Here is a 23,503-nt window from a genome sequence, read left to right as displayed (position 1 = left end):
GAAAGTAGGGTCAGTAGTTTTTCTCATTAGCCAGAAGTATTTGTGACAGAGTGTGGTAGTAAGGAGCTCAGAAACTGGCAACGAACAAAAGTCAAACATAATACCCAGTTTGTACATAAATATTCAGGTAATGAGACTTCTAAAGTCTTAATCAAAGTTATTGATACTTTGCTGTTTAAATTGAATCTGCCATTTTTCTTTCGGGATCTTAATAATCAAGACTTATCTTGACGGATGTACATGGTGAGGACTAGTTGACAATGTCTGTTTGTGTGCATCTTTGTGACGTCAGCACCTACTTTTTCTGCTAGCTATGTGCCTGCAGTCAAGTTTCTGTATACAACTTCACTAACTTCAGCATGACTAACTTCACTAGCAAGTATCTCTGCTCTCATTAGTGATGTACCTGTCATATTTGCCATGTACGAAAGAGTCTTGTTTTAGTTGCCAGCCTTGACTCTAGTTGCCCCCACCCTATATGTTTAAAAGTGAAATAGTACTGGGTCCACTCTAGTAATACAGCCTAGTATATTTATACATGAACAGTATATTTATACATGAACCTGACCCATTCAGATGTTGTTAATGTGGGATCTGTGGTCCTATGCTGGTGTACATTTGTGTAGGTCTTTGGCTATGCAAACTGAAGGACTATGGGTATCCAGCCATGTGTGGTGGGAATGCTGATTGGTTGAAAAGTTTGTTTGAACAGGAAAGAATGATGTTGGAGTTCACCGCATAGAAGGGGGCGGAGACAGCATGAGAAGCACAGACAGTTGTTTTTACCATTTGAATTTGCATCACGACAAAGAAGTTCATTGACTTTTATGACTTCTTTGTTCTGTTTGGCAGGGGCTTCACCATGACTGTAGAAAATATGGATGACCTCATAGGTTACCAAAAGTGAAGCCAAAACATGTCAACTGCCTCTGGTTGTTTGGCTATAGTATCAGTCATGACCCCCGACTCCTACGTGTTAGCTAGCAGGTCCTGCAATTGTGTGGTTTCACTGTTGTACAGGAAAGGAAGTGGAGCCTTGTTGTCAATCATCTATACAGTCAGTGGGGCTAAGTTAAAGGACCAATAACAGTGCAAACACATGTTTAGAGTGTTTAGAATATCCCACTGTACTGGATGTTTTACACGATTTTGACACCGTCCCCCTGGTGACAGTACACTACTACAACATACAGATGATGGTCCACAAAGGAGGCTTAATGGAAAAGATGTCTGAAAGTGGCGTCAGAAATTCATAAATACATGTTGTTTCAAACTTTGTTGCACTTGCTTTTCTGCTAGCTACCTGCCTGAAGTGAAGTTTCTTTATACAAGACACCATCCATAAATTCTGGAAGACAGCTTATTACTATAGTCCTCAAATCTGACGCATGTAAATCCTAATGGAGTTTTAATCTTTAAATCTTCTTTAAAATGACATATTACCCACTTTTCATAGTCTTGGGGATAAGTGTTTTTTTTAAAGCCCATAATATGACCCTCTTATAAAGAAAGAAACAGAGGTCCTTTTTGACATGTAGCCTTTGTGTCATACTGTACTAGCAATGACTGCCAAAATATTACTGTAAGGGAAACAAAACTTCTGTATGACATAACACAGACACACATGAATGTACGGATGTTTTGCTCTGAGTAATTTCCTGTTTTGTTTTTTTGTTTTTTGTAATTTTTTGTAGATTTGTGGCAGTTTCTGATGAAAGTAGGATACGTTAAACAGGTACTCAGGGAGATGTGTAACCAAAAATGCAAATTAAAAGATAGAGGTATGGGAGATTGGTTCGAGGGGGAATCGGGAAGAGAGTTACTTCCTGTTTCCTGGTTGGAGGTCAGAGGTCACTGATCTGAGATTTAGCTGAAATAAAATGACTAAATAATCTGCGGGGTTATGTCATTTGCTTGGACAATAAGAGATGGTCACATAAAGATGTGTGACTATGTGTCTTCACTTTAAAGGCAACACGGCCTTGCAGTAATTGAGAAAATGGCACAATGTTCTGAAATTGAGGACATCTTGCAGTGTTCACAAAAGGGATGGCTAATTTTAGATTTCAGGGTTAAGGTTAGTAGTTACGAAATGAATGGCAGGGAGCTGTGATGGTGGTGTGTGCTCATGTTGCAGTGGTCTGAATGCTCACTGTAGCATGAATGGAGAACATGCTGATTACTCCTGACGAGGGCTGCTGATTCTTTTACTTGTCGGTCACTCTGTGGATAATTGTCTTTCCTAATGCACACAATAGTCTTTTTAGTCTATAAGTGATCATAAAATACAAAAAACCCTCTCATCACAGTCCAGAAACTGCTTATTTTATCTGAGCAACTCAGTAAAACTATGCTCTTATTAGTATGTGAAGAATAAAAATCGGCAAACATATGTAACCAGTATGTGTGCCAAACAGACTAAATGGTTGAGGCATGGCATGTTTTGGTAGTTTTCTGACAGACTGCAAGGCTTTTAGAGTCTTTCTAATCAATACTTGATGAGCCGTGCATCCTCTTTAGGCTCTGGCAGAAGACTAGGATGTGTTTCGCTCCATCTAAATCAGCTTGCCACACAAGGCGACCGTAACAAAGAGCCTTGATGACAATGAAGTCATTTGTTTTGCCAGAGCACCTGTTGTCACCACCCTCTATGGGATATACATTGCCATAGCAACACCATACCCACAGCTTGTTGAGCCGCGCAGTTTCACCGTGGGTTTCGCTCTCTTCATCTTTCACTCATTCTTTATCACCTTCCAGCTAATGCCTACCTTTTTCCTCTCTCCCTTTCCGTCTTTTTCACCCACCTCCCCCCCTCTCTTACACAGTAAATTGTATCTCCTCTCATGTGCACTTGTGTGACCCACCCATACTTTCTCCCTTTGTCTCTCATTCACACAGACTGGGCACTTGCGCCTGACTGCTTTAATCGCTGAATAGGGGAGTTTAGCATTTCACAATAGCAGTTATGAGCTGACCCATTATTCTCACCCCCACACAGAAAGAGAGGCTCAACCCGGGACGAGTAGATGCATGAAAAATACCATATAATATGATTAATTTATTGCATCGTTAGTCTGTGTTATGGCATTATTGCATAATTTTTGATATGTCATGATAATAAAGCAATAAATGAGACAATATTTTCATTAGTTAGTAGTTAAATAATGCCAAAAATGACAGCACAAAAGCCTTATATTCACAGGTTGCAGTTTCTAAATTGCTTAGGCAATGCTGCTTCAACCCCCGTATAGTAAAAGCATATTCCTGGTGTTTCTAAGCATTGTATAAAGAAAATATAATTTATACGTATGTAAATGAAACCCTCAAGTAAGTATTATTTGCAGGGGCATATAACATCCATAGACAGAGGTAATGGACTGAGAACTAGCACCTGTTGAAGAGTAGAGTTTAGTACATGAGACTTGACAGTAATGATATAGTGACTAAAGTAATGACATAGTATTGGTCACTTAAGCATTACCCAGGAGGTGAATTTTCATTTGTTAAGCTCAAACCAAAAGCAAAAAGGCATCAAGGAACAATTGTGTCAATGCCTGTGTTTATTTCAAGCCAGTGAGGTTGACATCAGGTGTAGTTGAAGAGAAAGAGAGTTGGGTGAAGGGATGACTGACAGACCGGCAGGGAGACTGACAGACACACAAACATAAACAGGGATTATCCTCTGTGTAATCCCCAGTTTGAGGGTCAGAGTGCAGTGTACAGAAACAGGCATGTTCTGAATTTTCACACCAGCAGTATGTGTGTACATCTGTGTGAGGGTGTGTCAGAGCGCAGTAGTCATCACACACTCAAAGCTCGTGTGTCTATTAGAGATGCTGAGAGTATGTTTTTACATATGTGTAAGAATCTGCTTTGTGTGTTTGTGTATGCATGTGTCACTGGATGGCAGATTGACAAATCATACAAGAGAACGGCAGAGATTAGAATTGTGTATCTGCTTGGTTATTTCAAAACAGGGCTCTGTAACTATCAGCTGTTCGGCTGTGGCGGAATAGTTTGGAAAGCTTTTAGCTTGTTTGGATGACTCGGAGCGATCTGCAACTTTTTAATTCAATAGGCACAACTGCATGCAGTTCCGTTGATTTCCAGCACTGTGTGTTTTGGACTCCATTTGACTCTGTCAGAAACAAGCTTCGCTGCTCAGTGAAATGCTTGAAAACATTTCTCAGTGCACAGCAAGACAACGGAGTGAACCACTCATTGACTCAAACAATGAAACAATGCAGCTTTGACATGGTAGTCATTTTGGTAGTCATTTTGCATCTATGTAAACAAGTTTTACATGTAGATAACACCTCTGAAGAGTTTGTAGGTTTTGTAGCAGCATTGTGTCTAGAAAAACCCAGCTCAGCATTTGAATGATCTGATATTTTTTTTATTGACATTCATGGTGCCAGTGTGATGTATCCCACCTACTAACAGGCCACCAACAGGCCAAATTAAAAAATTATTCACTGAATTATCTCTACTTAATTATCTTATGAAGCAGCTAGAATATATGGTGCACTCACCATATTTTAATATACGTTGTTGCTCTCATAAAAGCTCCTCCTTGGTATAATTTGCAGTGTTTCTGAGTTCAAATAGACATAAGAAGAATGTTTTTGCCCCTTTCGCCTGGCAGCTGTGACAATCATTCAGCTGGTACACATGAAATGGACATTGTAGTATTCAAGAATTCAGTGTGAGAACAAATCAAGAAACGGGCCCTTTGTTCATCCAGCACTACAGCAGCTGATAAGGGGAAAGCTGGAGGTTTGTCCTCTGTGCTGTGACAAAGTCCTCTGCAGTAGAAAAAAACCTTTGACGGTCAACAGATGCTGCAGACTTCAAGGTAGTATTTAGCTAGCTAGTTTTGGCTAAATGAGGAATCTGGTTCTCACTGACGTTCCACTATATGTGCGTATTTGGGTCCGCTGCCCAATAGTGCTGCACCCCTGCTTCCACCTCTAGAGACCAAATCTTTGAAGGTACTATCTGTGCTGCAGAAAATAAGTTTTCAAACACTTCAGGGATTTGCGCTCTTATAGGTGAAGGATCACCACTCTGGCAGCTTTTTCTGATTTCAGCTTTTAGGGTTTGTTTAATTCTGTTCAATAGGAATAAAACTAAAACTTTTTGTCATCATAGTGACAGAAAGTTTATGGTTCTCAGGACCTCAAAACTAAACAGCTGTGATTATTATTTTCATTTTAAATTAAGTTTAGATTGATACCTTGATGAAACAGTAGGTCTCAGGGCAGTTATCCAGAATATTCAGTCAGCATGTTGAAGATCCTGCCAGGAGTGTTCTAGTAATCCAAAAAAGGATTAATAGGTATGAGTGGGGGGTTTTTTGTCTTTGCTTTTTTTAAAAATACAGAACTTTGTAACTTCCTGACATTCACCGAAATGAATGAAAATAATGCTAAGGATGCTATCAGGGCCTAGAAATGAGTTTGTGGAAAAACAGTATTTATTATTATCATTATTATTATTAGTGCCATGTATGGATTTTAACCTGCATGGGTAGAAGTTGGCTGCTGGTACTCCCTTTGCTAGCATTAGCTGACTTCTACCCTTTTAAGTTTTACTTTTACTTTTTAAATTTAAGTTAGTTAGATTGATAGCGAAATTGTGAACAACGACATCCCGATGTTCTATGTTCCCTATGTTAGATGCTTGCTGGATGACCCAATGACATTTGCTACCACTGGAGAGATGTTCATATCAGCAAATTGATCTAAAGTGAAGGCTTACTCTCTTTACTCATAGCTTTTTAGAAGCGTCGTGCACAGAGCTTCGTTCGCGTTGGCTGACTAAACCCGAAACACTCGCAACCATTTTACTTACTACATTTTCGTGTACTGCTTGCCGTCTTTCGTAGGTCACCGAGCTCGCTTGAATGTTCATTTTTGTACCATGCACGACAATATATGACCTCAGTTTCATGGTGGTATTAAAAATTATACGATCAAAAATTTTAAAGTCTGTAATTCAGTAATATTGCCTGACCATATAAGTCAAGTACAGTAATCACATGAAGAGGTGGAAAAGTCTTAAGTCAGTGTGTCAGTGTATCTGTTGCAAGTTGCAGTCTTCCTCATCTTTCAGAATCTGCCGAATCTGAGTAACTCTGCTTCATAGATGCATGCTTTGTGTTTTTCAGTGGTAGTATCATTGGAGGGTTGCTGTTGGTTCAGTGATGGTGGGAGTAGGGGGAGAAAAGTAGCTGTTGCGGTTGTTGTAGGTCCAGCATGAAATATCAGCTGCTAGTCTGATGTGCTATGAAACGGGTTTAGACACGGTCATAATCTCTATTGTCACGTAAGCTCCGTCCACTAATCTGTATTTTTGCTGTGGTAATCTCTTGTCTCCATGGGGATTTATTGTTGTAGAGCATGAATGCGGTTTCCATGGAAACCAGTTTGTCCTCTTTATTCTTTCAATTATGGCCCATAGAATCAGGAAGCGGGGTATGTTTTTATATTAGATTGAGGCTTGTCATATCTACTTTAGCAGATGAAAGTTAACAGAAATGTGTAGGCACTAGGTCGACGCTCTCTTTTCTCTCTTGTTGTACAGTTTAGCACCCACGCCTGTTTCAGCCTGTTGTAAATTTTTATCTCTTGGCCACAGTCCAGGCCAGGAAGTTGTCGTTACTATGATGACAACCCTAAAACCCAGTCAGACAGCAATAAAGTTGTAAGTGGAGAAGAATGTGTGTGTGTGTGAGTGTGTGAGACTCATGTGACAGCAGTCTAGTGTTTAAAAAGTGAGAACACTAACTCCCTACATGTGCGCATGGGTAATTTGGTAGAAGCAGGTAACGTAGGAGCATTTTCCTTGGAGATGTCGCCAGCATTAACTACTCTTTTTTTTTCCTTTTTCTTTGTATTGTATATAAAATGAAGCTGGAAGGTTTGGCATTCTAAGCACACAAAGTAAAGGCTTAGTGTTTTAGTGTTTCAACAAAAGATTTTCAATATGAAAGCGAGAGAAAGACATTTTTTTTTTTCATGGTTTTTAAAATGTCATTGTTGGAAAGGAAGATGCTTAATTTCCTTTAGTGATAAACACTGTGAAGGAAGGAAGTGAAAGATTGTGAATTGATTGAAAGTACAACTTTGTATGAGCTTTTAGGCATGGTTTTCATGCCAAAAGATGTGAACAACAGTGTTGTGAAAATGCAGTTTTCATGCTAATGTCCATTAGTAATCCAGCATAGTAGGCATGTCTGTGAGATTGTTCGCTCTCCCTCTCTCTTTCCTTTTTGGATCCTTCTTCAGCCTATCTCCATTGCTGCTCTTTTCTCACACACTTTTCTTGACTATCTCCACCCCCTACCTTCCCATGCTCTCTCATTTTCTGCCCTCATTTCTCTGAGCAATCGTCCCGGGGGAAGCAGAGCTCTGAGGGAAAGAGAGGAGAGGATGTAGGAGAGAAAATGGCAATGACATTTTGTAGGGCAGGCATTTGCTAAGAGGTGGGAAGGGAAAGGAAAACGAATAGAAGAACAGAGGCAGAAAAAGTAAAAGAAAGTGCAAACAGAGGGTAAACAGAACGTCAGAAGAAGGAAGAGAGTTGCAGGGGGGGAAAGAAGGCAACAGAAACAACAGTAGGTAAGGTCATTAGTTCGTCAGTTAATTCAGCCATTCAGTCAACCGTTCATCTGTAAAATGAGAGGTGTAACAAGCTGAGTGAGGATTTTTATTATTGGCAGATTTCTACTGCTTTGATGGTCTTGTGCAGATCAATTAATTGAAGGAAGGTCACATTAAAGAGATGAGGCTGAATAAAATCAGAAAACCATATTTCTCTCAAGTGTGCAGCTGGCAGTGCTGTGTCTGAGTTTGTGTTTACAATGAATCTGCAGGCTATTTGTGCCTTTTTAGACATCTGGGTTATTTGAACGCTACTAATTGGCTGTGAAATAGGATGAAATGTACCACAGCACCCAAGCATTACAGTACATGCCTCTAGACAAATTCTGCATGAAAATCTCCTTGATGAAGCAACAAAACACATCTTCTGATGATTGCTTATACAGGAGTTTATGACTCAGAGTGTTTAACCCATATTTGACCCCGTTTATAAGAAACTTGGTCACAGTTTCCTGCCATAAACTGTCAAGTGCGTATATATGTCTGTGTATTTGAAGCGAGATTGTAATGTCACTGGTGTTTTTATATGGACTGTGGGAAGAGGAGAGAAACAGGAGGAGTGTAGAGGGAGATAATACGAGTGGGTGATTGGGGGGGGGGGGGGGGATTGAAAGGGGCCCCAGGAAGAGAGGAGAGAGATGAGTGCAGAGATTTAGTGAAAAAGAGAAAGAGGCACCCTGGACTGGAGAGCAGAAGAGAGAGTTGTGAAGAGGGTGAGTTAGATAGTTGTGAGAGAGGTAGAACAAGGTTGCTGGTGTTAAACAGTTGCGGATAAGGAGGGCAAGTTTAAAGCAGGCCTAAGTGGCCGTGACGAAGCTCCACTCTAATGCCAGCTCACACAAACGCACACTTAGAGCTGGCCCATTGAGAAACAATGTTTCAAATGAGTATGAACTGCAGTTGGTCTGTAGTAACAGAGCTGTTGTGATGACTGACATAGTGGAAAAAATAGATCTGTTGCCTCTTAAAATTGGTTTAAAGTCTCTTCGTGTCTGTGTGGTACAGAGTTATTTGGTTGTTTGGTTTGCATTGTACGCTGGTCGTATTTTTTTTTTCTTTTCTGCCGTCATAGTTTAGTCTAGTGAGACTGACCATGTTATTTTAAATGACGACCGACTCTAAAATAGACTTTTCCAGTAGATGCTACTCGTTGCATCTGAAACTACATCCAAATAAATGTTATAAGTAATACTTAATGTTATAACTCAATGCGAGTCTTAGAATCCAAGTCTTGTCACTTTAGTCGTCTTAGCACAAAGCCCAGGCAGTTATTTTAGATTGAAAATTTCCTGAATCTCCAGCTCCCTCATATCCCAAAATTGCTCTGTTGGAATAATATCTGGTGACTGTGGAGGCCATGTGAGTACAGAGAACTCAATGTCATGTTCATGAAACCAGTGTGAAATTGGTGATGATAGCAATTGTTATTATTATTAGCGAGATTGTTGGTTTGTGTGGAGCTATTATCCTGGTTGCTAGGTTTAAAAATGGTGGTTGAGATTTTGTTTGTGTAGGAGCGTCTTTCGTGACTCATCAAGTAATCCCACTGACGGGCCAGTTAGTGGCTCAGATCACATGGTGCTCCGGTGGAGTAGGTACTAAAAAGCACCTGGTACCAGGAACTTCCACCTAATGGAAAATCTAAAAGTCAAGTCAAACCAATTAGGTGCTTGTAAAATATTCCCCACAACACTATATCATCACTGCCAGTCTGAACCGACGCAAAGATGGGATGGATCCATACTTTCATGTTGTTTGCGCCAGTTTCTGAACCTACAACTCAAATAGTGCAGTAGAGATGGAGACTGAACAGACAGGAAACATTATATGTTGTCCAATTTTGGTGAGCCCATGTGAGTTGTAGCGCAAATTTCCTGTTATTCCTTGACAGGAGTCGCACCTGGTGTGTTCTTCTGCTGCTCTATCCCATCTGCTTCGAAGTTCGATGTGTTGTGTATTCAGAGATGCTTGTTTGCATACCCTGGTGGTAATTTAAGTGGTAATTGGAGTTACCGTTGCCTTCCTATCAGCTTGAAGCAGATGTAACATTCTCCTCTGACCTCTGATATCAACATGACCTTTTCACCTACAATACCACCCCCCCTTCTTTTTTTAAATCTATGACAATTCTCTGTAAACCATAGAAATAGTTGTGTGAGAAAGTCCCAGTAGATTAGCAGTTTGTGAAATATTTAAACCACTTCAATCACCGTTCTTACCCATTCTGATGCTCCTGATGCTCACCTTGAACTTCAGCTGATAGTGTCTGTATGCCTAAATTTACTGCCATGTGAGTAGCTGATTAGAAATTTGTGTTTATCAGCGCTTAAACTGACTTATCTTATTGTGTACTTTTTAGAGTTAGTTTTTTTTTTTTTAATAAAACAAATAGTCAAAATTTAGTAAGTTATCTGTCTAAAAAATAAAACAGCTTTGTGAGAGGATTGGAAGAAAACATCAAAGCATAACTTGTTCATTAGGTCATCTGTGTATTATTTTTGTGTAAAATCCATCTCATAAATGTACTTCACCACTGGAGAAGTCAAACACATGGATGTGGAGATGAGTCCCACTTATCAACAAATGATAATATAAAAAAAAATCACTTTTGTTGTGTAATGTCAGCATTTTAAAAGAACATTTTTAAAAAAAAATCTTTTGTTCACCTGTCTGCACAGGAACATAGTGTCTATATCCTTTCTGATGTTTGCATGCTACACATACACCTCCTTCTCCCTTCCCTACCTCATTAGCCGATCATGCGTAAGGAGACCTGTTCTATTTTTACTCCCGCCCCCTCCCTACACACCACTGGTGCTGGGTGGGTGGGTGGGTGGGTGTGCGTGTATGCACGTCCTCTCTTATTGAAGGTGGCAGGGCAGAAAAAAGAAAGACGGAGAGCGGGTAAGATGGTCACAAAATAAAATGCAGACGATGTAATGAATAATAGAATCATAGGAATGAGGCCAGGAAAGCCTAGTCTGGGTGATGGAGAAAATAGGCTGGAAAAGATTCGAACAACTGAAAGCACAGTGAATGATGATGACTTTGTAGTGCTTGATTTATGGTTAGCTTTTAGCCTGAAGCTACTAGATTAAAGGAGGCTGTGTGTGCAGCCAGGTAGGCACCCTGTGTGGATGGATTTCCACATTCCTGACCTTAACATGTCCTTACTGTTTGTGTCATCGCCACATAGTGTTATTAACAAAATTTGCGTCACCGCAAATGAAAGTGTCTGTTTTGTGATAGGGTGTGTGTGGACAGGCTGCCAAAGATATTTGGGTTGACGAGTGTGTGTGCTGACCACAGCTGCAGGGTAAAACCAGTGATTCACATTGAGAAATTCGTCCTCTTTCTCTTTCTGTGTGTGTGTGTGTGTGTGTGTGTGCGTGTGTTTGTGTGATTGTTTGTAACCAGCTGTTGACCCAGATGAAACTTATTGTGTTGCATAATGACTTCCCAAACTTTCGTGTTTTTCTTTACTTGTGTAAAAACACAGTTGATGTCATTCATTAGCAGCTGTGAGCCAAAATTGGCTAACTTATACGAGCCTTTTTATTTCCTATGACATGTTTACAGACATAAGAGCTTTCTATTTTGTTTTATAGTCTGTTTTACCTCCAGTGTAGAAGAAGCACAGATCCCTCTCAAAGGAAAAAGAAACACAGAACCATGTGGCTCATTTATAAATGACGAAAATGTTGCATGCCATGAAAAATTGATATTCTTGCCCAAATAAGTGGTTGAATTCGGTCAGGTTATTCAGAATTTTTCAGTAATGTACAAAATTTGTATAATGCAAGGCATAACCAGTAAGCTAAAACTAAAGATCTATTTATTGTGTAAGTATCTGTTTAATGTGTTGCTTTTAAAACTTTAACTCAATGCTCTTTCATCGTTGTCACTTTTGCTGCAGGTTGATTTGTCACCATGACAACAGAAGCGGGCTCTGAGACGGAGGTGAAGGAGAAAGCTGAGGAGTCAGCTGCTGAGCCCGACCAATCGGAGAAGGCCACGGAAGATTCCCAGGAAGTAGCAAACGCTGAAGTAGAGGAGAAGGAAAGAGCAAAGGTGAAGGAAAAAGAGGGGAAGGAAGGCAAAGGAATATCTCGATACCTGCCAACATGGCTTAAGAAGCAGAAGTCTCAAAGCCAGGTGAAACTGGGTTCACACTGTTGTTATGTTATATTGTCACAACTCTGTAGGGAATTTTACTTAAATTATTTAGCAACAATCGTTTTTCAGGCTCATTTTAACTGCTGGTGCATTAATGAACTTTTATGTTAGATTTAAATTTTATTTGGATTTATTTGGGTTTTTTGCTAAGACCTCCCCAACGAAGGAGGACCCCCCTACAGAGGAACCTGTTAGCGAGGTGACACAGGAAGAGGAAGGGCCTACCCCAGAAGTGAACGGTCACGCTGAGGAAGTGGAAGAGAAGGAGGAAGTCAAGTCTGAGCAAGTGAAGGAAAAAGAAGCAGAAACTCATTCCAACGCCAGTGCAGACACTGAGGTACTGCTCACGGGTTCACTACAACACTACATAGCATATGCTTTAAAGTAGAGTCAGAAAACAAGATATCTAGTACTGTCAGGTTATAATGGTGATTTCAGAAAAAGAAATATAAACATCCCTTAAAAAATGGTTAAGCTTATTTTTACTTCTTTTTAAACTATGCCTGCTTCCTCCAAAATCTCATTCTGTCAGATGAAAAGCTCAATAACACTCAGATATCTATATAGCATGCAAACTGAAGAAAAGATGAAAAATCCTTGATTATGTCCAAAGGAACATAATCTGTCTGTCACCACTTCTACATCTGACTAATACGTGTTTTCTGCCAAGTCAGTAATGGTTTCAACACAGTTCCACCAGAGGTGGAAATAACCATGATACAATATTATCACAGCACTTCACTCGTGATATGATATTATTGTGATTTTTAACATTTTGATATATGGTTGATAGAGAGGTAGCTTTGTCAGGCCAAGTTTCCCCAGTGTCGGATGGTTTTTCAGTTGGACCGATTTAATGTCAGTTTGCTCGACTAATGTTATCTCAGGATGGTGATGCATGAGATGAGTATTACCAGAGTTTTTTACTTTATTTAATTAAATATTGATATTTGTTATTCCTGTATCGGTATTCTGTATGGATTTTTTCCACTAAAAAACAATGGTGCTAAAAATCTGGTATGAGCTCTCCGTTCTTTACAGCTCTACATCAGCTCATTGGCACAGTGTCAGTGGGAACAAAGTTTAGGTAACATATTATATTCAGACTTTTAGTATCAACCTTGTTTTATGTCAGAGAAGGAGACCTATGAAATGGGAGTAAAAGTATCCTGCAGCAGTTGCGTCGCTAATAACAGAATACATGTCTGTACCAGGGAATTGTGTGTACTTTACCTGATGGGCTGAGTGAATGGCTTTGCATTTCAGTCTCCTTATGCCTGTGGTAAATAAATTAAAAATCAGTATAGTCATTTACAAACCCTCATGGAAACACTAGACAGACTACAAGGCCAGTGTCAGTATTATTGTACCCTGTAACATATTCTTTAGCGGTCAGAGTGATTAAAGTTCCCCAACAGCATTCTGCTTTTGTTAACCAGCCACATATTGTGGTAAACACAGATGGTAAGAAACCCAACAACGAGATGTGATATTTTCTACAATGTTCAGACAGTGTTGATGTGTATTGACAGTTTACAGCAAACTGCTTAAAAATGCTGTTAAATTACCAGAGCAACAAAGAAACACTGGAGCATACACACACACACAAACTCCTTTCTCCCTTGTGCACATGCACACACATGGACTCTTGCATCCACTGATCACATTAAGCCACCCAGGCCCACCCAGTGACATCAACATTTCAGTGATCAAGCCAAAAGAAACGCCTGCCTTTTCTATGAGCAAATTCAGACTAGAGGGGGAATTGCACACGGAAAGGAAAGTTTGGTCTCAACAAGTAATGAAGATATTCTTATGTTTTTAAGAAGATTGCAAGTTTATTTATTTATTTCTTGCAAACCCTGTTAGCCTGCCAAGGAAGAGAAGGTGGAAGAGAGTGCAGAGAAAAGTCCAGAAGAGACCAAGGAGACAACAGAGGGAGAAGGAGCAGAGGAGGAGACGAAGGAGAAGGAGGGAGCAGTGGAGGCTGAAGGGGAGGCAGGAGAAGGCCAGACCTCCATTTTCCAGTCTCCTCTTCGTCTGGTGAGAAAGAACAAGATGAAGTTGGTGGTGTGTCACGTGACCCTGCTGGATGGGACTGACTTCACCTGCGAGGTGGAGGTAAGACTGTGATAAAATTCATAGAGCAATACAACCACAGTGTAAAACATGGCTAGTGTAACCATGTGAGATCAAGATAGTATGTTATGGCTCCAAATATAGTGTTTCCACTTTAATATTCTAAAGGTTTGCCCGTCATGGTACAAGAGTTCTCACACTTTTCTATATCTATCAGCAGTTTCTTGCTTCCTTTGAATACTGTCCTTCGAAATGTAGTTTGTTTCTGTGATGTAAGGAGGTTCCTCCAGTTGTTGACAGAGCAGGTCGACACATTGTCCATCTCATGTTCTTATGCGCGTCACGTGAGTGCCAGTTTGTCAATGATGTAATCGCTAATAGGATGTAAGATCTAGTGTGTGTGCACGTCAGTGTGTGCCTGTGCATTTGAGTATTTAACTTCCTTACTCAGTGTGCAGTAATGGCAGAAGCACCAGCTCACATTGTTCAGGGCGTAGTTCAGAGGGATAAATGCATCGCAAAGCAGAGCGAGCTGCAGGGGCTTGCCTGGGGACTAAAACACATGCACGTACGCACACACTCCCACCAGATTATGGGGTCTCACAGATTAGTTTTCGGCATCTGTTCCTTCCTAACAAGCACGTGTCTTAGACCCCCTACGCGCACAGTTGGACATATTCATTACAGATACATCACACGTGCATCAGCCTTATAGTGTTTCTGTTGGGTAAGAGAGGAGTTTTTTGTATTTTGCTAGTTTTTAATACTAAAAATGATGGTTAATAACATGTTCACCCAAAGACATGCACATTTTTTAGCTGTTCCTCTCCTCACATTCACACACTCTCTCACATTCAGCGGGAAGCTGCTCAGAATAGCCACTGTGCAGAACCACCGGAGCTGTTAACGCTTAAATCTTTGGTTCAACGACCCCTGAACAGAGCGCTGACCATTTCCCTTGCCAACATTTTCCCATTTGGCTTGAGGGCTTTTGTCGGTAGCCTCCGTGTGGCAAACCTGCATCCTAATCTACAGTATGGCAACGCCCAGCAGCGTGCCAGTGAGAGAGTGCGCTTGTTTGAATAGAAGCTGCTTTGTTTCACAAGAGATAACGCTGATATGGCAACTAACTGCTATTGTCCTATAATGCACGCGCACACACATACGCACTCACACACATATCCATCCATGCCTCCCTCTACATGCTGGCATAGTTAGGATCGCGAGAGGGAGAGATGCACAATGCATTCCAGAGATTAAATTTTCTGTTTTGCCCAGCAGGGCCTCCAACACACACACACACACACACACACACACACACACACACACACACACACACACACACACACACACACACACACACACACACACACACTCTCTCTCCCTGTCCATTCTTCCATCATCCATCTGTCCTATTTATTAACCCCTGGCATCAAATTAATCCCTGAGTAATAACTTAATGCATATTTTATTGGTTGTAGACCACTGAATAAAAACTCTAGCGAGACATTTTCTGACTTTGTTGAGGGTTTCAAAGAGGGAGTCTTAGTGTCACGTGGGCTTAATGCCGATTCTAAGAATTTTACTTAATGTTGGTTTCAGCAGGATTTTAGCATCACGTGGTTTGTAGTGTTTCATAGCATTTCATTAGGTACAGATGTTTCAGTTTTTAACACTGAGTTAGAAATATGTTTGAGCAGCAAGAAACAAACAGGTAATTCATCTTCTTTTAAATGACTGTGGCTCTAATCCCATTTACATAAACTAAATACATAATCTATACGACTGCCTGTTGATATTTCAGTTGACCTCAGCCAGTGCCTTGCTTGAAGGCACTCTGGTGTAGACTCAGGGACTCTAAAAGGCCACGTTCTCAGATTTGCGTGTGCGTTGCGCATGTGTTTGACGGAGTCTAGGAAAATACCGCAGATGTTTTCAGCCGTCCCAGAACAAGAAGAAAAATGCACTCTTTCATCCCCTTCCTTTCACTCTCACCACGCTCCCTGCCCAGTCTATATGTCTCTCTGCTGAATAGCACTCAGTCTGTGCACCAGTGTTACACTGAGGCTGACTAACTGAAAAGAAACAAGCGTTATTTGATTATTTCATTCTTTCCCATCATTTTTCCCCAGCTGTCCACCCTCTTTCTGTCTGACCTTTTGTCTGCTTAAAGGTTGCGTGTGTGTGTGTGTGTGTGTGTGCGTGCATGCGTGCGTGCACGCTTGCGCATGCAAGCATGGATGTGTGCTAAATGTCATTGTCATAGCTGAGTCTGGAGGATTTTATCGCTAACAGTTTTTTTTTTTTTTTAAAAACTTTTAAAGGAATGTGTGGTCCAGATGGCGAGACTGAGAGAGAGCGTGTAAACCAATAATAAAACAGAAGAAAATGAAACACAAGGAAAAGAGAGACTCTGAGAGTGAGAGAGCTGTGGACAGGAATTTTACAAGTGTCTCATTTTGCCATAGTGAAAAGGTTATGAACTTAATCAGGGGTCCCGTGTGGTTCCAGGAATATTTCATAAGCTTAAAGCTTGATGTTTGAAACATTTTGGGGAAGAAGCTGGAAATATTAGAGTGGTTTATAATATTGTTTTAATAACAGCAGTTATAATAATAAAATAAATATAATGTTTTGTTTCTTTGCAGAAACGTGCCAAGGGTCAGTACTTATTCTTTAAGGTGTGTGAGCACCTTAATCTACTGGAAAAAGACTACTTTGGCCTGACGTACAAGGATAACCATGACCAGAAGGTTTGTATCCATAGACACACATACTCAGGGTGTAACAAATAAGTTAATAATGTCCTCATGAAGAAACCGCAGACATGGATGCTTTGATATTGTGTAGTATATATGGCAGAAGGTAACAGTCTTCTTTTTCTCTTTCCTTGTTCCCTTCTCATTCTAGTGTTGGTTGGACCCCACTAAAGAAATTAAAAGACAGATACGCAGTAAGTAGAACTTTTTTTTTTTTTTCAGGACGCTGACATAAAGACACTCAAGTCCGTCCGTCCATCCGTGCATCTCTTTCGCTCTGCCTTAATGACACAAGATGGCTTTGGTTGTTAGAAAAACAAGCATCTTTGTTATCATGTCAGCCAAAAGGCAATGAATAAAATATTGAGCTAGTAAAATGGGACAAGTGTCCACATATCAAAAGAAAAACAAACTGCATCACAATTAAGTCAAACAAAGGCACCAGAGATATTTGAGACCAAACAGCAGCAGTCTGGCACCCTGGCAGAGGTTACCAGGGTGTGATCGCTCTACTTTATTATTTATTGACCTCTTTATTGACTGTTGTTCATTTATCAAAGGGGGCTGAGGTGTTGGATCTCATCTTTTGTTGACTGACAGCCATTAAGGGTGTGGTATGGAGCAGTGAAGGGTATAAAGCTTTGTTTTATAATTGCATGCATGCAGTATGTCTGTGATAGTGGACAATATGCCCTATTTGTGACAGCATCTATAGTTTAATGAGAAGCTTAACGACAAACTGGAGATGAGCTCATCAAGTCACAGCTTCTGTAGTTTGTCATTGCATTTTTTTTCAGTTAAAAGAACTTTCATTTGGTGTTATTTCCTTGTTAGTTAATTTTTTAGATACAGTTTTGTACTAGCATTTCTCTATCACAGTGGTTCTTAACCTGGGTTCGATCGAACCCTAGGGGTTCGGTGAGTCGGTCTCAGGGGTTCGGCAGAGCCTCCACCGTAACATGCACGGCTCATTTTGTGCACCAATAAAAAACATATCTATGTCTTGAATTTGAAAAAAATCACATTTTATTTTTCACTAAAGAGGGGTTCAGTGAATGCGCATATGAAACTGGTGGGGTTCGGTACCTCCAACAAGGTTAAGAACCACTGCTCTATCATATCCACCTAAACCTAACATTTAAAGTTGACATTGATTTGTAATTGGTTTTACTGGGGTGGTGGACAACGAAGTAATGCCAGGTCAACATTTTTCTTGGTCATTCAGTAGTAATGCCTTGGGGGTGATGAAAGCAACCAAGTAAAGGGCATATAAAATCTATTTATTGTGGCACATTGCTTGCCATAATTGAGTATTACTAAGTATTGCAGATTGAGTAATACTCAGTCCTCGTGCAGCATTTTAATGGACCTAGACACTGCTGTTTCATATTGTCATGCCGGTTGGATCAGTCGACACAGTCACATGGACTGATTCAGAGTGCGACTCTGTAATTCTGAAAGTCACAAATGTTTGAAAATCTTCACTTCTTTTTGGTTGCTGTCCATTTCTTACTTCTCCTTTTTACACTATAACCAAAACAGGCTTTAACACACTGTCGTAAACTTGAATTTGCACTTTTAAGAGTGAGAACATATCATTTAGGCACATAAAATGTTTTTAATTAGTGCATGTTAGGTAGTTATGTCTGGGTGTGTTCAAGTGTGTGTGGCTGTCGCTCGTGGATGAGCGCTGTGCATCTGGCTGTGTGCTCAGTTTCTCCCGCTGTCTACGGATGTTTATGGCCAGAGAGAGAGACCGTACATGTGGGCTGATGTTCATTTGAGTTACTCATATTGCCTGTGTGCGTACACAACACCACGCAAATGACAGGGTTGGCACAACTCTGCTCTAAACTGCTTGGAGTTTACACTCAGCTGTGACTCTGTTTCACTGCATGCTGGGGTGGGATCTAAACATTGTAACTGAACCCTTTTCTGTTTTGTTTTGTTTCTTAAACGTGTTCTTGAAATATTTTTAAATGTTGCTATCTCTGCAGTCCTTGTGACAAAAAGTTAAACTACATTCTTACAAATTTCTGAAGAATTAAATGGTCATCTCTTAATGCTTGTCAGTAACCTTAAATAGGAAGCTTGACGTTACACTCAACATATGAAGAGGGTGTTTCCTACGGTACAGGTTATTTTAACAATATGGGTGTTGTGTGGGTGTGCATGGTTTTTAGGGCTGACACTGTAGAGAGAGAAAATGAGATAGTATAAGGTTACTAGAGTAAAGTAAAACATGATACAGTGCATGTAATAGAAAATGCTACAGAAAGTGCAGATAGATTTACAAGGGAGAAAAAGGAAAAACAGGGAAATTCATTTTACTCCAAGTGGCTGAGGCATCGTGTGCATTAATGTGTCTCAGCCAATAAAAACACAGCTTCGTCCCCCATAAATATGAAGCTGGCTAGAATCAGATGTCTAAAGTAAAAAGATTTCCATTGCAACAGATACCACAAATAGAAAACCAGAAGTAAAACTTTCAGTCCTTAAGTTTTGGATTAGGACTTTTGAGAATTAAACGGTTTCACTGTGAGAAATAATGAGAAGATTTCTTTTTTTCTTCTTTTCAGTTTTGACATCAGTGTTGCAAAATATCAAGCAGAGAGCGCTACTCTGGATAAAATCCAGTCAGTAAACTCGTCCCATTTGAGTGGCTGTTGATACTTGGCAGCTTTCAGATTTTGTCCAAAATCAAATATACAGTTTTGGATGCCTCAGTCTGGTGATATTGTTTGCCATCTTAGTACGTTTGGAGCCAGTTCAGTTAATGCAATGAGAATTGCATTAGCTTACACTAATAAATTGGCTGGTGAGTGTAGATGATAAGCAGGTGGCCTCAGGTAGATAAGAAAGTTAAAATCAATGTTCTGGTTCTCTTGTTACTCCCACATAAGCGTCACTGGAATTTAAGCAAAGGAAAAATTAGTTTTCCCTTTTATAATAATTTTAAAGAAATGGTTTGCATAAGAAAAACTGAGCACAAGTTGACTGCTGGAGGATAAAATGGTCAGAGAACACCTTTAAAGCGCTCAGTGCTGCCAAAAAAATTTCTCTTACGTCGATGGACCTTTGAGGAGGAAATGTTTTTACACTGATGTGCGACTTTTCCAGATGGCGCGATCTTTTCTAATCTGTAAAAATAAAAAGAGATGACTGGAGACAAATTAGAACTGAAATTAAATTTGTGTGCTTCAACAGAAAACCACAGTATGACAAGGTGATGGATGTGTTAGTGGTCGTGATTAGGTCTTTGTTTATGATCAGTGAATCAGCATTTCAGTTTGATATTTGGTGAAGCTAGGAAAATAGGTTATATAAAAAATTCTCATTTTCTAGCTTTACTACATAATGATCTCTCTGTCTGTCTTTCTACAGGTAACAACTGGCAGTTTGCATTCAACGTCAAGTTCTACCCTCCTGACCCATCCCTCCTCACTGAAGACATTACAAGGTATACACACACACACATCAGGGTCTAACACCCAGTGTTTCCTTTAAATTTATTACTTTTTATTTGTATTGAACATAAAAAAAAAAAAAGTAGCATAATTATTACTGTTTCTGGGCTCAGAGTGGGTGCCAAAAATAATAATATTTTGGGTTGACCTTCAGACATTTAGGGGATGACTTATGTCTGTCCTTAGTTTTAGTTTGATTAACTCATGTTGGGATGCTTCTTGAGGGGCATGAACATGCAAAGTGAAATAGAAAGCACAGGATAGCAACTAGCACCAACACCACAATCCAGCACACTATCACACATAACTAAAATGACACATCACAAATGGGGGGGAAAAGGCAGCTCTGGTATCAAAGCACTTATCTGGCCACATATCAAATAAGAGCAAAGTAGAAAATTGAACCAAAATACAAAAAATTTAGGCCCTACTATCAAGGCCAAAAAAAGTTGGCTTTGTGCACGTTATTTCTTTTTGCATTTATACATAGGCACACACGCACAGAGGCATGCTTCAAGCACACAGCATTTAGACAGAGGTTTGTGTCTAATGGAGCGGACCGCTTCTCTGATGGTTGCACTTAAAGGCTAAACAAGGACACACTCACACTGCTGTTGACCTGCTGCAAAAAAGTCCTAAATGTTCTTCGGCTCTGTAAGTCTGCAAATTTATAAGGAGCTCCTGTTAAGTTTTAACAGTCAGATTGCTAATCAGTGCAGTCCACTAGTTGTATTCCACAGGATTTTCCACAGACTGTATCCAATACCTATTTTCTATTCATTAATTATCTAATTAGCCATATTAGAATGGAAAAATGCAGTATTGTCCTGGGACATTATATTGACCTAGTTAACAGGGAACTGTGTAACTCAATGACTGAGCTTTAAGCCTCCCTGTCAGCAAGTGTCCATCCTGCTTAAAGTGACTTTGAAAGACATTTTCAATAGGCAGAATAACACCTTTGGGTCTTTGGGTTGTTTGAAGTGACGTTTCATTAGATAATGGATTCATGACCAGAGGGTTAATCGAGGGGACAGCTTACACTGTTTAAATCCACACGGCTGCTAGACAAGTCAGTAACTGCAAATATAAACATTATGATAGATAAGTATAACAGCAGTTGTGCAAACATCAAAGAAATTTAATCCATACCAGAGGATCTTATTCTCAGGCTTAAAAGAAGCACGGATGTCTTTAATATTTATTGTGAACAATAGAAGTGCTTCCACTTCAAAGGAAACTAAAGAAAAAGCTTTGAACAAGTTTTGTTCTTGTTTATACTTGACTTGGTTTCAACTTGTAATCCGTCCTTGTTTGCCCCCTTTCTTCTTTTGTAGGTACCTTTTGTGTCTGCAGCTCCGTGAAGATGTGGCTTCTGGACGGCTGCCTTGCTCATTTGTAACTCACGCTCTGCTGGGCTCATACACGTTGCAGGTACAGCATGTGTAATTATGTACTTGGATGCTGTGTATTTATTTATCTGCGTTTACATGCACATGTGTGTGATGTGCAGCCAGTGGATACGTAACTGTCTTTTTTGGAAAAAGCCAATTCGTACATAAGTTCTTTTTCTTTTTTTGTTCTTCTTCTTTTTTTTTTTTTTAACAGGCAGAAATTGGCGACTATGAACCTGACCAGCCTCGCCCTCTGGACTTCATTAGTCAGTTGACCTTCGCACCAAATCAGAACAAAGAAATGGAGGAGAAGATTCTTGAGCTCTACAAGTCCCACAGGTCAGTTAGGAAGTTCTTTTGAGTGTATTGTATATGAGTTTTATGTGTCTCCAGCTGTGCTTTAAAAAAAAAAAAAAATTTCCTGTTTATATTTGCACAACTGGACATCACACCGATTTGTACAAGGGAGCTTCCGTTGCGTAGCGTAGAGCAGTTTTACAGTGTCTGTCATGTAAAAGTGATAATAATCCACTTGAGGGTAATCGAAATAAGACCTTATACCAGCTGATTAGAAACAGGGGTTATCTAAACCTAACAAGAGTAAGTAGCAGCAGTAGAAGTTTGATAACATAGTCAGATTGTAGGCTCATGTTATCTGTCCTCATTACATCACAACATTTTTAATAGAGTAGAAAGAGATGCGCAAAGCACTTTACCATTCCAACACAACACGCTGACTTTTAGGCAGCCTGTAGACGATTGACTGTTACTTCATTAGAAAGATTTCCAGCTTAAATTAAATTATCTTGTGGTTTGAAGTAGTGTTTTTTTTTTTCCTGTTTTACAATGTTAGAGTAAAATTTATGCTCAGTGTGTCTGAACTGCTACAGTGGAGGGCTGGTAAGGATAAGAACCGATTTTCATATTCAAACATTTCACATACGCAATAAAGAACTTTGTAGTGTAGCTATTGGAAGGCATTAAGAGACTATTTTCATGAACAAAGACTTCTACGTTTGTACGTTCGATTTGAGCCTTAACGGTACATTTAAACGGTACGACGGTACATTTAAGTTAAAATTAGAATTAAAAAAAATACTTGCTATAATACCATTTAAGCAGAAAATGATCACTATATAGAAATATGAGCATTTTGAATTAACTGAGCCTTTTCTTTGCTTTTCAGGGGAATGACACCAGCACAGGCTGACACCCAGTTTCTTGAAAGTGCCAAGAAACTGTCCATGTATGGCGTGGACCTGCACCACGCTAAGGTATGAATAAATGAATGAACCCTGTCCTCTCCATTGTTGTCAACGTCTGTGGCTGAGCAGATTCTTTGATGTAGGGAGAGGGTGTGTGTGTGTGTGTGTGTGTGTGTGTGTGTGTGTGTGTCAGCTGTGTGTGTGTGTGTGTGTGTCAGCTGTGTGTGTGTGTGTGTGTGTGTGTCAGCTGTGCAAACACTCGGGGAGGCCATTACCATGGGAACAGCCAGTGTTTCTCACTGGGATAGCAGGTCATCAGTGTACTGCGTGCATGTTTTCATGTTTGTCTCAGTATGTTTGTGTGTCTTTATGCAGTATAGGCAGAAAAATGAGAGTCTTATAGATAGAAAGGAAGGATGAGAGATTGAGAAGGGAAAATAAATGGAGAACAGAAATAAGGCCAGAGTGAGATGGGGACAAATACTTGAAAGGGGCATGCTCCACTTTTTGCAACACAGAGAACCAAGGCAAAGATAGAAAAGCAGAGAGAGCCTTTAAAATGCGGAAAATCTTTTTTCCTTTTTTATTTATTTTTCATGGCATACCAAAGATGTGGGAATTCAGGGAGTTGATCTATTTCTGTCCTGTGCCATTAATTTGTTGCACAAGTCTCAGAATCCCCAGGGCCCACAAAGGAACTGTTTCAAATACTGGATGTCAAAACATTTTAAAAGCACAAATGTAACACACACTGAG

The 23,503-nt window shown here is 40.0% G+C and overlaps 1 protein-coding gene across 13 annotated transcripts in view; it reads left to right on the top strand.

Annotated features, from left to right (window-relative positions):
* Window positions 1-23,503, top strand: part of epb41l2 (erythrocyte membrane protein band 4.1 like 2) — a 49,780-nt gene that overhangs the window by 5,626 nt on the left and 20,651 nt on the right. For 11 of the 13 annotated variants that reach the window (XM_080883058.1, XM_080883064.1, XM_080883055.1 and 8 more), the window contains exons 2-10: window positions 11,584-11,822; window positions 11,995-12,180; window positions 13,713-13,964; window positions 16,571-16,675; window positions 16,833-16,875; window positions 20,066-20,141; window positions 21,486-21,582; window positions 21,757-21,881; window positions 22,729-22,816. In XM_080883058.1, the coding sequence (XP_080739184.1) occupies window positions 11,598-11,822; window positions 11,995-12,180; window positions 13,713-13,964; window positions 16,571-16,675; window positions 16,833-16,875; window positions 20,066-20,141; window positions 21,486-21,582; window positions 21,757-21,881; window positions 22,729-22,816 (1,197 nt within the window). In that variant the 5' untranslated portion in view covers window positions 11,584-11,597. Of the gene's footprint in view, window positions 1-7,418; window positions 7,626-11,583; window positions 11,823-11,994; window positions 12,181-13,712; window positions 13,965-16,570; window positions 16,676-16,832; window positions 16,876-20,065; window positions 20,142-21,485; window positions 21,583-21,756; window positions 21,882-22,728; window positions 22,817-23,503 lie in introns of those variants that run through there. The other 2 variants (XM_080883060.1, XM_080883063.1) reach the window with 2 other exon arrangements.

Source organism: Rhamphochromis sp. 'chilingali', assembly GCF_963969265.1.
Source record: "Rhamphochromis sp. 'chilingali' genome assembly, chromosome: 5".
Classification (NCBI taxonomy): Eukaryota; Metazoa; Chordata; class Actinopteri; order Cichliformes; family Cichlidae; genus Rhamphochromis; species Rhamphochromis sp. 'chilingali'.
The sequence above is the reverse complement of the archived record's forward strand: the minus strand, read 5'-3'. Positions and strand labels throughout refer to the sequence as shown.